The following is a 13832-nucleotide window of genomic DNA, read 5'->3' as shown; positions in this document are numbered from 1 at the left end:
AAGAGGAAGGGAGAGGACGCTCCCAGGCCTGAGTCCCTGTGCCTGGTGCTCTGGGCTGTTACAGGGTGGGGCCAGCAGGAGCTCCATTTTATGGAGGACAGTAAGGCTCAGAGGGGGGGGACTGCCCTGGCTCCCTAGAAACCGGAACTGGGTTCCATCTCAGAAGCCGAGCTCTCTGGCCTGCACTGCTCTGAGTGACGCCTTGGGCGGCCACCCTGGGCAATAAGAACCAAGACCCTTCCTGACACCCAGCCCAGGACAGTGGGCCCCGTTGGACCACCCCACCCCTTGGTACTGACTGCAGGAACAGAAGGCAAACAGGCCATTACAAATCCACGGCATTTATCTATAAATAAGGGCGAGTCACTGGCAAGTCCTCATGGTTCCATCGATGGCCGGAGTGCCCTGGTATGGGGACCTTGCTGGAGCTCCCCGTGGCTGCAGTGTGGAGGGCAGCATGAGCCTTCCTCATGTGCTCAAGATGGCCACAGCGGGCACAGGCCCTCAGCTCTGTCTCCTCTGCTGTCCCAGGCTGCCCAGCTGTCCCCTGGCCATCTCTTCCTACAGCTGCCTGGGGGCATCTGACCATCCATCTATCTGCCTGTCACGTGGAAGGAGCAGCCAACTTGCAACTCCCCTGGGACCTCTGTAGCCAAAGCCTCAGTGGTCATATTAGTATCCTGCCCCACATTGGCTACCCTGCAGGTGATGTCCAGGTCATCCCAGTAGGTCCTCAGGCTTGTCCAATTTGTCCAGGTGCCTTCTCCCAGGGAAGAGAGCCCACCCCTCACACTGATTCTTGGGCTGAGTGTGGAGGCTGCACCTTTGGCAAGAAGGTCGGTAGGTGGGGGGATCTGTCCTTTCCCTGAGGCCTGAGCAGCCTGGATCCCCAGTCAGGCCCTGGAGACCCCGAGTGCCCCTACAGGTCTTCTGAAGGGATCAGCATGCGCTTCTCCAGGTTTCGGCTCTTCCTACCCCTGTCAGAGCCACTAGCAGAGCAGGGGTGGGTGCCAGGTGAGGGGTGTCCACCTTGGCCAGGCCCCGGGGCCTCCTGTGTGGCCTGCTGTATGTACTGTTGGTAGGCAGGGGAGAAGTTGTGGATAGCATCCTGCACGATGTCCTGAGGGCTGATGGTCTCCTTGAGGCCACTGGAGATGCTCTGCATGGGCGCTGGGGGAGCTGGGGGGACACAGCATGTGGGCTGGGGCAAGGGGCCCCCTGCCAGATCTCCCACTGTATGCCTAGCCCTGGGATCCTGCCTATCCAGGGCCTGGCCTTGTTCAGCAGAGGGTGACCAGGACTCCTGAGGCCAGCCCAGCTCCTCCTCAGTCTTGGCGCTGGGGCCTGTCCCTGTAGACACCCTCCTGCCAGGGGTCCCAGTCCCTGTAGTTTCTGAGGGGCTCTGGGGGATGCTTTGGGCTGGCCTGGTGGGAGTCCTTCACACTCTGCTTTTCACTGACCAGTGGGAGCCAGCCCCACCCCTCAGGAGGCACACCCCCAACACCAAAGGACCCGCAGGCCATGGTCCTAGTCCAGCCCCATTTCCCTGAGAGCTGGAAGCGGCTGCCTGCCTGGCTCAGCCAGCAAGGGACATCGCCCTGTCTAGCCAGTGGACTGTGGCTGTGATGTTCCCGGGCCCGGCCGGCAGGGCCTGGCTTACCTGGCGAGTCCTTCTTCTCTGAGTACACCTGGCAGGTGAAGGCGTACCGCAGCGCGAGGGAGGCGAAGAGCATCTCAATGCAGATGAGGAAGTTCTGGTAGCCAGCGGCCAGCGTGCCAGCCCCCACCCTGGTGCCATCGATGGCCTGGACCTCAGGGATAGCCCCACACCTCTCTAGGATGGCCAGCAGCATCCCTGGGGGTGAAGGTAGCCACTCAGGCACCAGCCCTGGTCAGGAGGCTGGGCACGGCTGACACTAGCCAAGGCTCCCACTGGTGACTGGCCAAGGGTCCTGAGGGACCAGCTTGGGGTTGACAGGGTCTTGGGGGTGTCAGGCATCCCTTTCACTGGGAATGGCTGAGTGGAGAGGGGCTGGGCACCCTGAAGGTCGGGGTTCCTGTGTGCATGCCCCATGTCCAGCCCCAGGCCTGGCGTCTCCCCAGCTCCTACAGTGTGCAGCCGCTGGAGACCCCGTGGCCATCCTCCTCCAAAGCAGGGACCAAGTACCCACAGGGCAGGGCCCAGGAAGCTTCTTTGTGGCCTCCACCTGCAGCCCCCGGGACTTCCCTCCACCAGCGCCCAGGACAGACCGGCGGGGTGACCTCTCTCGTCCCGTGCCTGGGCTCTGCCAGCTCAGCACGGGCAGCTCAGTCACTACTCTGAGCTACAAGTGGGAGGACAGGGCACGGAGGCCTGGGACAGAGGTGCGGTTGGAACCCAGTTCCTGGGACTGCAGCCCGGCCTGGGCACTGCCACCCGCGGTCCACACACCCTGCCAGAAGGACAGGAAGATGACGGCCTTGATGGTGAGGAACTTGAGGACCGGCTCGAAGGGCCGCAGCAGCTCCCGGGTGGCGAAGTAGAAGAGGAACAGGGCGTAGAGGGCCAGGCTGACGGAGGCATTGTAGACCAGGGTCACGTACAGGTAGCCACTGCGGACACTGCGCGGAGAGCCGCTGCTCAGCTGTGCTGCCACCCCTGATCCTGGCCCCCCCACCTGGGTCCTCCCTCCAGGGCTCGCAGACAGCACTGAGGGGTATAGGCCTCCGGGGAGCCTCCTGCAGGGCGGGCAAAGTGGTGGCCCTTCTTCCTGCCCCTCCTGCATGTCCATGTCCCCACTCCCTGTCAGAAAGCCACCTCCATGACCGTCAGCTATCTGGCCACAGCCTTAGGAGTGAGTCCTTCTGCTGTGGACACGGAAGTGTGCATGTGTGTGCTCGAGTACCCGTGTGTGCGTGTGAGGGTGCGTGTGTTGGTGGGTGGCGGGTGTGAGCCAGGCCAGGGCTCCTTCCCGAGCACGCCGTGGTCGCCAGCCTGTGCTCTGCTCAACAGCAGTAGGTGCGTTTGGCTCCTGGCCTGTGAGTCCTCACACCCAACCCTTGTCTTCCTTGGATCCACTGCAGACAGGGAGTCGGGGGCTGCCTGGGGTCCCCATGTGTGACAAGGCCAGCTCCTCCCTGGCGGTCTCCATGAGGAGGGGGCAGGTGGGTGAGGACAGGGCCCTTCCTGAGCCGTGCTGAGCCCCACCCCCAAAGGCCCCTGGGCTCTGGCTCCTGCACCTGCCCTACCTGAAGTCCCCATCACGGTATCTGCCAAAGGCTTGGAGGATGATGGTGGCCAAGGCCATGATGGGCTTCACCATGCAGAACTGCAGCGTGGCCTGGGGTGGGCAAGGGGCACTGGTGGGGGACAGCAGCTGGCTGTGAGCTAGCCCCCAACACAATAGCAGAGCCCCCCTGGGGCTCCACCAGCCACCTGTACCTTCCCATGGTCCCTCGACTTCTACCAGGAGCAGAAGTCTCTAGAGGGAAGGTCAATATCACTCTGTCGTAATAGATCCAAAATATATAAACGATACCAAATCAATGGCAGGGCGGCCTGAACCTGGCCATCGCTCCGGCTGGACGGCCAGGGAGTGGGCTGAGGGGCAGGAGGAGCCCACGAGTCGGATCCCACTTACCTGCTTGCAGAAGCGCAGGAACCCGATGGAGTAGGCCATGCCCCTCAGGCAGCAGGTACCGTAGACGCAGCTGGACCTGTGGAGAGGAGGTCAGAAGCACTGGGAGGACACGTCCCCAGCAGCGGCTGGGGCTGCCCTGTGCTGGGCCTCAGGTGGAGGTGGGCTTACTTGATGGGCTTGCCCCGGATCTCGGCCATGATGGCACTCTCGCCGCCCAGGTACTGGAAGCAGAGGCTCAGGAAGCTGTAAATAGCAAAGGCTGCAGGGCAGACGGAGGGGCCGGTATGAGCCCAGCCCACAGGAGCCCTGCCCACTCGGGCTCCGGCCAGCCCCACAGTCCTGGCCCAGACTGTCCCCTGAGCAGCAGTGGCTCAACCCCTCGCCCCCGGGGCCTGCACCTTGCCGTTCCAGGCCCACCAGCCCACCCTCCATCAAGGCCCCCTTGCCAGGGCCTGGCCACAGAGCCCTGGTGCCCCGGGCCCAGACATGGGTTCTGAGCGTCACCTTCGTAGCAGTCCCGCACAGAGTCGAAGTAGACGTAGTACTCATGGCCTCCCAGGAGGAGCAGGCTGAGCCAGGAGTCGAAGGCATAGATGGGCACGATGAGCAGCAGGCGGATGATGTAGCGCTGCTCCTGGGGCACCGTGTAGGAGCGCAGGTGCAGGTAGATCTGGGCCGGAGCAGGAGGGTCAGGTGGTCGGCTGCCCCCGCCCCCCCTGCCACCCAGGCGCCCTGAAGGAGGTGCGAGCAGTGGCAGAGCTCCCCTGGGCACCACCAGCCCCCTGTTCCTTCCCAGATCCCTGGACTTCTACCAGGAGCATTCTTAGGACAGGGGAAGGTCAATATTGCTCTGTCGTAATCAGATCCAAAATATATCAACTCTACCAATCAAATATGCACCTTATACATAGGCGTACATTAAATTTCTAATCACAACACCCCCACACACAGTGCTACTGAATCCAGGGACACTCTACCACTGAGCTACATCCCAGCCCTTTTTATTTTTTATTTTGAGACAGTGTCTCACTAAGTTGCCAAGGTTGAACTTGAACTTGTGATCCTCCTTCCTCAGCCTCCTTAGTCACTGGGATTACAGGCATGTATTCCACTGCGCCCAGACAAAACCATACAGATTTTTAAACATATTATTTATTTCTTTTTTTGTACTGGGGATTGAACCCAGGGGCGCTGAGCCACTGAGCCTCATCCCCAGCCCCTTTTTATATTTTATTTAGAGACAAGGTCTCCCTGAGTTGCTTAGGGCCTCGCTAAGTTGCTGAGGCTGGCTTTGAACTTGTGATCCTCCTGTCTCAGCTTCCCGAGCTGCTGGGAATACAGGCATGTGTCACCGTGCCTGGCTAAATATGTTATTTTTAATTCACAAAGATTTTGGACTGGGGATATAACCCAGTGGTAGAGGCTCTGGGTTTCAATCCCAGGACCAAAAAAAAAAAAAAAAAAACCAAAAAAAAAAAAAAAGTACATAATACTTATGTTGTTCGACCTATTTTAACAGACACGTACATTGTAGAGGCAAAAATCAAGCCCGTTGACATATTCCTTACCTCACATACCTATCATTTTTTGTGGTGAGGAAGTTTAAAATATTTTACAGTTTTTAAGCATGCAGCACATTTACAACCATTAGCTTGGGCACAAGCTAGGCCTGTTCTTGGTGAAACTTTGGCAATGGAGACACCCATTCATTCACTCTGCAAGAATTTCTTGAGCCTGGCTAAGTGTCAGATCCTGGGGAAGGGGAGGGAACAAGCCCTAGGCCCTGACATTGGAAGGATTTCTACCCTTTAACTCCTCTAGGAATCTGTCCCTAGGAGCAAATCTACTCAAAAATAAAAATATCTGTGCACAAGGACATTCACCATAGCAATACATAAAAAGCGACTACTAGGAACCCACAAGGGAGGGCTGGGCTTCCCACACAGTGGAACAAGTCTGGGAAGGAATATTATACAGGCAGTAAAAATATGCTCAGGGGCAAAGCAGTTGCCTCGCATGTGTGAGGCACTGGGTTCCATCCTCAGCACCACATAAAATTAAAATAGAGACACTGTGTGTCCATCTATTAAATATGCTCAGAACAGCATCCCATGGTGGATCATTCTGACAGGATGTGACACCTAAGAACCCAAATGACAAGACTCATGGAACCTCATGGCGTCCCGAATGCCTGGTAAAAATAGAAGGAAATTCACCCAGTTTCTTATCCCTGGTAGAAACTGTGGTGAGTACGGTTTCTACTTTTAAATCTTCCTGGATTTTCCATGTCTTCTATGAGGACGTGCAAGACAGGGACCGGGTCTTGAAGAGGAAGTGGGGCGCCCGGTGCATGGCCCCCTTCCAGGGTGCCGCAGGGACTTCCTGGGGAGGTGCCCTGCGGGAGCGTGTGCAGGGCGTGCTTTGTGGAGGGGGCAGTGTGTACGGGGCCACAGGGTCAGGTGCGGGGAGTGAGGCCCGGCTGGCATCGGGCCCAGCTCCTTATCTGGCACCCTGTCCCCTGCTGGTGCAGTGGTTGGCACTGCCCGTGACCTTGGCAAGCTGCTGTCCTCCTTGGCCTTGGTTTCCCTGTCTGTAAAGTGAGGGGTCAAGTCCTTCTCTGTCCAGTCGGGTCTAAAGGGACAGAGACTTAGGTGGGCCTGGCTGAGGCTTATGGCTGGGAGAGGGGAACAGGGCCTGAAGTGCAGCCCCAGGGCCCTCGTGAGTCCTGCGCAGGCTGTGTGGCCCCAGGACACGGGTGATAGCCACACATAGCTCAGCCACTTTCCCCTCCTGGAAACCCTCTCTGGTGGCCCTCCTCTGTGGCTCCAGACTCTGCACTGCCCCCTAGTATGTTGGTAGTGAGACCACACCTGGACACCCCCCACCAGCAGGTGGGGATCCTGCCTTGGAGGCCCCTGGGCAACCCTGCCCATCCACTCCCGCCCAGTGCTGGGGACCCCAGCTCCCCTCCCCTGACCAGCCCAGCCCTCACCTGGTGGTCAGGCCCTCCACACTCACCCCAGCCCAGGCAGCCCCCCCAGGCCACACAGGGCTCCTCCTACCCACGTTGCCTCTGCTCTGATTTCTGCACCTCCTTGTGTATCGGCGAGTGCCCAGGACCATCCTGTCCCCAACTGCCACCCCCCCATGCCCAGCCCCAGCTCGGGCACCACTTCCTGCCCAGCGACTCCCTGATCCTTCCTGGCTGATAGGCCCCACCAGTGCCCCCTCTCAGGGACGGTCCTGTCTCCCCCCTTGGTGACAGGCCAGGGGTGGTGCGTGGGACATGGTGTGGGAGTGTTGCTTTTCCAGGTTCCCGCAGCCGAGACTGAGCGGGAGTGGCCCCTCCAGGAAGCCTGCGCCCCCCAGTCAGGTTGAGGCCTGCTCCCCGCCCCCCAGTCTGGCTTCCCAGTCCCCTGTCCCCTGTCCCCTCCCAGATTCCTGCTTCCTCCTGAGGCTCCCTACAGAGCAAAGTCCAAACCATCTGCAGCCTTCTGGGGACGCCAAGACTCTGGAGAGAGAAGGCCTTTGCTCTTCTCAGAGCCTCCATGTTCCTGAATGGAAGTGACCCTGTTCCACGGACCTCCGTGAGCAGGGCAGGGGCCAAGGAGATGGCCGGTGGTGCCCGGCCAGTACCCTGCCCCTGCTTTCAGTCCTCGAAGGCTCCTGTCCACCCCTTCTCCTGAGCCCGGGTCTGACATCTCCCTGAAGGTCCCTGGGCACTGTCCCTCTGGTCCAGCTGGGCCTCCCTCTCTAGTCCTCAGGGCCATCCCTTGAGATCCCATGATCCTGGAGTCAACCAGGAGGCCAGCCTGGGCTGTGCCCATGTCCCATGGAGACTGAGGTCCCCCAGGGAGGCTTGAAGGTGGAGCAGCTTACCTGGTGGCAGGTGATGAACAGGGCAGCCCACACGAAGATGCCGGAGATGCCTCGGGCCAGCGCCGTGGTGAGAAAGAGCCGGGGGGCCTCCTGGGAGCCGTTCCCCACGGGGTCCATCTGTGGCCCGGCTGGCAGCACGGGCATAGCCGGCCCGGGGCTGGGCAGCGGCCAGGTCAGGGACGCCAGGGGGACTCCGGCTGTTCCTAGCAATCCTGAGGCGCCACTCATCTGCACAGGCGGGAGGAGGCGGGGAGAAGGCCAAGGGCAGCCTCCAGTGGCAGTCGAGCCAGGAGGGCAGGGGGCGGGGCGGCTCTGCCAGGCTGTGCCCCCCCCCAGAGCCTCAGCCCTGGCATGGCAGGGTGTCAGTCTCTGCCCGGCCACCGTGCCCTGTACATTCCTGGCTTCCTGGGTGGAAGGGCCACCTATGGCCACCTGTGCTCGCTGGGATTTGGGTCTGACCGTCTCATCCATGACCCTGACCCTGGCAGCCCTTGGCACCTCGCTGCCCGGGGCCTGAGGTCCCTTCCTGCGCAGGGCTCAGCTTCGCTGCCCCGAGCCCCCTTCAGTTTCCCTCAATGGGAAACTTTTCCACCCGGAGGCCTGGGCTTCCCGGGAGCCCACACTTGAGGGGCCAAACACTACTTCCACTCAGGTGTGGGAGGGGGACCCTCCCCTCCTGCCTGCCCTGGGTGGTTCTGGGAGAGGCCCAGAGGGCCCTGTGTCCAGCAGTGGGGAGTATGCCAGCCCTTGCCCCTGCCCTCCAGGTCCCTGCGACCTGCTGGAACATGTCCAGGTACCAGCATGACCAGGTGCCCCTGGCCACCCCCCACCTGCTCTCTGGCCCCGATGCCCTGCTCCTCAGTCTCCTAACAGGCTTCAGGGCACCTGGAACCTCCCTCTTTCCACCCGGCAGCCCGTGTGGCCTCCTCCCCACCCTCTGGCTGGCGGTCACAGGGCCCAGAGCTTACCTCCGCGGGCAGGAAGCTCTTTGGCCCGGCCCTGGGAGGCCTGGCCTCTGGGGAAGCCTGGCTGGTCATTTGTGTGACCAGGCGGCCCCCTCTGGCAGCCTTGCAGGGACGGGGCAAGGCCGCTATGGGGAGTTCGTACCAGGCCTGGCCTGGCAGGTGAGGCTCCACCTGCCCAGTGGCCCACCTGGTCTCCCAGCCAGGGGAGGGGCCAGGAGGAGGAGGGGCCAGGCCTGTCCCCTCCCCTGTGGACACTCTATCCTTCCTGGTTTGCTCAGGGCAGCTGGCTTCCAGGAACCCACCCGCCGGCCACCGGGTGCCCTCACCTGCCTGTGCCAGAGGCAGGTGGGAGGCGCTGCAGCGGGCCCAGGCGCAGTGAGTGGCCCGGGCAGGGGAGGGAAGGAGTGGGGGACTCATGTCACAGGCTTCCTTTTGGGTGATAAAGTTCTAGAACTAGACAGAGACAGTGCTGAACTGTTCATGTAAAAAATGGGTGAATCATATCATCATATTCCGTGAATTGTGGGTGCTTTGTGTTGTTGGGTGGCACTGGGGATCCGGGTGCTCTACCACTGAGCCACATGCTGACACCGTCCCCTCCTTTTGGTGGTGGGGACAGAACCCAGGGACACTTTACCACTGAGCCACACCCCAGCCCTTTTCACGGTTCATTTTGACTCAGGGTCTCACTAAGTTGCTGAGGCTGGCCTGGAACGTGCCATCCTCCTGCCTCAGCCTCCACGTGCTGGGATCCCAGGTGCGCCCTGCCCCACACCACACGGCTGACCTTCTGGCTTTGGGGGAGGGGGCAGGGAACGGCACACAGGTCACTCACTGGTCCTTGCTGGGTCTGTCAGCGGGGCTGGAAGGCCGGTTCCTCATGCCACCTCTGGGTCTCCTGTGGCGATGCAGGCAAGTCTGTTACAAAGCGGCCCCTCTGCCTGAGCTTGGTGCTTCTGCCCTTCCCTGATGCCCTGGCAGATAGGACTGTAGACTGTCCCCCTTTGCAGGTGGGACCTGGGACTCAAGGGGCTCATCCGTGTGTCCAGGGCTTGGGGCTGAGGCCCACCAAGCCCTGAGAACCCCACCCAGTTTCCCTCCCCCTCCGCACGTCGGCCCACCTGGCACCCTGACTCCCAGGCCCCACGTTGGCCTGGCCCTGACAGCCCCTGCTTCTGCGGTGCTGGCCCAGGGCCCACTCCGGCCCAGGGCTCCTCTGGGACCTTCTGCTCTGACTCCCTCTCGGTGTCCCTGTCCTGTGGTCTCAGGTATCACCTCTGGAAAGTGTCCCTCTGTCCCAGACCTTCCATGTGAAGTTTGCTGGCTTGTGTCTGTCTCCCATAGGGTGGTGCCTCGGCCCCTAGCTGGTCCTGCCTTGGAGGTGGCCCTCACTTCCGGTCAGTGGTAATGGTCCAGGGGCTTTGAAGCATAAAGATTGATGTCGGGATACGGTCAGGGCTTATCCGACCCACTCGTGCTTCAGTGGGTGGAAACTGAGGCTCTGGCCCCTTCCTGTTTTGTTTACAGAGCCCAGCATGAGATGAGGCCTCAGGTCCTTCTCTAGGCTGACAGTGGGAAAGACTGAGTATACAGCAGGAAGCACTGTGGTCAGATAGCAGAAGCACTTTCCTGGCTGGAGTCAGAGGGCCAGGACGCTGAAGAGCCCTGGTTTTAAGGCCTGGAGTCTAGCCAGGCCAGGAACTTCCAAACCTCTACTCTTTCCTCAGAGGCAGATCTGGGGAAAGGGAGGTCTGGTGATCTCCAGGACACAGCTCTGCCAGCTGTAAGGCATCAGCCTGAGATGCTCCTGGCCCTGAGGGTCACCGTCCTTGGGAAACCCTTCAGTCATGGCTGCCCCCTCTCTGATGGTGGAGGCCAGGTGCAGTGTCCCTTCCAGATCATCCTCGGGGCTGCCCCACCTGATGTGCTCTGGTTTGGCCACTCCTCTGGGCAGGCCCCGAGAGCCCAGGCCTGGCTGCGGAGCCCGTCCACTCCAGAACCTCTCGCGCACTCTGGGAATGGGCTTTGCTCATGCGACAGCCTCCCTTCCACCCAGGCCTGGGTCTTCTGTGTCCTCTACCCAGCCTTCCTCTCTGGCCTTCTGACAGAAGCACTTCCAGACACAGCCTGAGCCCTCAGCCCTTGTCCTGCCCTTGGCCTCTCTGTGAAGTGGGTGTCGTCCAAGGTTCGGTCAAGGTGGGAACTGGGTGAGTACCAGCCTGCCTGCCGCTCCTTGGGCGGCACCCACACCTGCTGCCTCACCTGCCCAGGCAGTTCCCATCGACACACCTCTGTGGTCCCCAAGTTCAAGCGGGGCCCAGGCACCCAACCCTTGCCCAACCGATTCCTGACCATCCAGCAGGCCACACCTGGGGTCCTGGGTGTGCGTGGCAGCTCTGCCCCAGGTGGACACAGCGGGATACAAAGCACCCTTAGGCACTGGGCTCCGACCCACCTTCCAGCAGGGAAGGCCCTCTGCCCGGCCTCTCCCTGAGCTGGTGCTGCCCCCTGCTGGGAATCTGGGGGACTCCAGGGTCTTCCCAGCAGCGGGATTCCAAGCTCTCCACAGCCTGGACTGCAGCCCCTCCTCCCCCTGAGCTGGCCCCATCTTGTGCAAACTGAAAAATGCCCAGAGTGGGAAGGGCCGGGGTGTCCAGCCTGGCCCCATATCCCCTAGGAGGATGCTAGTCTCATGGCCCCAGGGAGTCTGCGGGGCCTGACTGGGGCCCTCCTTGCCCTGTGCAACCTCTGGGCAGCCAGCACACACTGGTGACTGCTTCATACTGAGATGTGGCCAGACCAGGGAATGGAGCCCTCAGGCTGTGGCTGGGCACCTGTCAGCACTGGGCAGCACCACACAGGGACCCTACGGAGAGCATGAATCTGTTAGCCGCACTTCACAGATGAGAAAAACGAGGCTTAAGGGAGTTGCTTCCTTGAAAAGGTCATAAGCCTAGAAGGGGGGATGAGTGGGGAGGGGTCCCCAGAGTACAGACCTGTCCCCTACTCTGGCCTCTGAGTCCAAGGCCTAGGCCTTTCCCTCACCCCTGCCCATCTCCACCGGGGCTGACCAGGGCTATGGTGGGAATCCATAGTCTTGCACAATGGCAGGCTTGCTGTCCCATGGCGAGGACTGCCTTAGTCCCCAGAGGGCAGGGGTGGTGACAGCCTAGAGCCCACAACCCTGTGCCCCTCCTGGCCAGGACTTCACCCCGCGTCCAGTAGCAGGTGTTTGCCTGGGGCCTGGAGGGGAAGGGCCACGGCCAGAACCTTCATGTCCCTGGGGCTCCACTCTGTCCCATAAACAGGTGGGTTGACCCCACTTCACTGCCCTGAGGACTGAGGCTGCGGGGGAGGGTGGTCTTGTTGGGAGCTCACCAGCCCCTGCCTCTTGGGCTGGTGACATCTGGCTGTAATGAAGGGAGGCAGCAGAGAAGCCTGGGACTGGGGGCTTTGGCCTGCCGTCCCTGCTAGGCAGGGCCGGAGACAACCCTCCCTTGCCTGGCTCTGGGATCAGGGGAGGGCTCGTAACCACAAGGCTCTCCCTGGGGTCCAGACCCCCAGCAGAAGACGACATGCAAGGTGTGGCCTGTCCCCAGGTAGGTATCTGAGCAGGAGCCTGGTGAGAGGCTGACCGTCTTGTGCCTGCTCTCTCACCCGCTCTCTGGCTGGGTGAGGCTCTGCCCTGAGGCCAGTGTCAGCCCACACCACTCAAGAGAGGCGCTGGGCAGGCCAGGCCTGATTTCCCTGTCAGGGGGCTGGACACTGACCAAGCCCAAGGCAGCACAGACCTCTGACCACTGTTTACTGTGATCACGAGACCTGGCTGACCTGGCAAGCCCAGTGCCCGGGGAGGTTGCAGGGAGGCTGAGAAGCTGCTGGGCCTGTCCGTGCCTTGCTCTTGTCCCTTCTGTCTTGGCCCTGGCCGAGCTGCCTGCCCTTTGCCCGATGCCCCTGGCTCCTGGCCTGCTGCCCTGTTGCAGCCTGGTCTGCGACCTACCCCCTCCCCTTGTTTTCCTCCAGGGGAGGCTCAGATCCTGCCTTACCTCCCTCCCTCTGCACCAAGTTGCCCTAAGGCTCCAAGGCCACTTCCAGCAGCCAGGGAGTGAGTCCCCCCCCCCCCCAGTCCCCAGGTCCTGGGCCTGCTAATTAGTGTCTACACCTACTGCCCTGGGGCCTGGGGGCAGGGCAGCGGGACTCATCCCCACACATCAGCTCTCCCAGGCTAGGCCACAGGTCCTCGGGCTTCCCGCCTGCCACCATCCTGTTCTGGATGTCCAGGGAGGTGGCCACCAGCATTTGCCCTGGGCTTTTTTGTTTCAGTAGTGCCAGGGCAATGACCAAGCTAATGCCCACCCAGGGTGAGGCAGGATGGTGGCAGTCAAGGGCTCCGGGTGGCCAGGCCTGGGGTCAGAGGTAGGGGGCCTCTGGTTGAAAGGACTGGAGGAGGAGCTCAGTCTGGCTGTCCTCCAACCTGGGGACTCTGGAGCCACCTCTTCCCTCTCTCTGGGTCTCCTCCCAGGTCTCATCCTGGGACCCTGTGACCCCAGCACACCTTTCCCCTCGTCCTCAACACGCAAGCAGCTCTGCCTCCTGGTGGCTAAGATGCTGTTCCTCACCTGAGACGGAGCAGCCCCCGGAGTCAGGACTGGCTATTCTTGGTGTCTGAGAAATTGAGTGAACCCTGGGCCAACCTGAGCCTCAGTTTCCCCTGGCAATCTGAACCCCCCTGAATGGCCAGTGCACTCAAAGCGTGGACTCCTTGTGGTGACCACAGATTCCTGAAGGAGTGCCTGCCAGGCCAGCAGGGACCCAGGGCTCTGCTGGCCCACTGTTCACAGCCAGGTGAGGTGGGGGTGGCCTCTTGCTCCCAGACAAGACACAGACTTGTCTCTGTGCCCACTGGCCCCAAATCTCAGGGGGTAGCATCTTGGGGACCCCACAAGGGCCTCCGACCTCATTCTGCCAGCTGGCCCGCCCCTCCCTACACCTGTGCCCACTTCCACCCCTGGCCTTCAGCATCAGTTCCCAGAGAGCGCCTGCCAGGGCTTGCCTGGGCCTGCCACTGCCTCAAGGTGAGCTGCCAGCCTGGGTGTGACCGAAGGGCCCTTCCATCTGGATCGGGGCATGGCCCTACACCCTCTTTTTATCAGGTGACTTCCTGGGACAGTGAGGGGCCAGACTCTGGGGGAGAGCTGAGGCCGGAGCAGATGGCTACTCTCAGAATCTCAGGAGGGGGGTTTTCTCTAGGTACCCCCACCCCGAGGCCCCGGCCTGAACTCAGCCCCGCTGAGCGGCCCCACACCCACACCCCCACACCCACTCACCTCCCCTGGCTCCTAGCCGCCGGCAGGGCCCGTTGGGCAGG

The 13832-nt window shown here is 61.4% G+C and overlaps 1 protein-coding gene across 5 annotated transcripts; it reads right to left on the bottom strand.

Annotated features, from left to right (window-relative positions):
* Positions 1 to 325: 325 nt before the first annotated feature.
* Tmem184a (transmembrane protein 184A) lies at positions 326 to 13832 on the bottom strand. Of its 5 annotated transcripts, XM_048785347.1 has the most exons (11): positions 13792 to 13825; positions 9768 to 9883; positions 9300 to 9362; positions 7500 to 7727; positions 4125 to 4290; positions 3789 to 3879; positions 3621 to 3696; positions 3229 to 3320; positions 2432 to 2601; positions 1661 to 1855; positions 326 to 1179 (listed from the first exon to the last, which is right to left on the bottom strand). In XM_048785347.1, exons 4-11 carry the CDS (start codon positions 7725 to 7727, stop codon positions 920 to 922), a joined length of 1278 nt encoding a protein of 425 aa, XP_048641304.1. In that variant the 5' UTR covers positions 9300 to 9362; positions 9768 to 9883; positions 13792 to 13825; the 3' UTR covers positions 326 to 919. The 5 variants fall into 5 exon arrangements, with proteins under 5 accessions (XP_048641304.1, XP_048641303.1, XP_048641302.1 ...); XM_048785346.1 differs by lacking the exon at positions 9768 to 9883 and having other exon boundaries at positions 13792 to 13832; XM_048785345.1 differs by lacking the exons at positions 9768 to 9883; positions 13792 to 13825 and having other exon boundaries at positions 9300 to 9479.

This window comes from Marmota marmota, unplaced genomic scaffold (assembly GCF_001458135.2).
Source record: "Marmota marmota marmota unplaced genomic scaffold, marMar, whole genome shotgun sequence".
NCBI lineage: Eukaryota > Metazoa > Chordata > Mammalia > Rodentia > Sciuridae > Marmota > Marmota marmota.
This window is presented reverse-complemented; position numbering and strand designations above follow the sequence as displayed.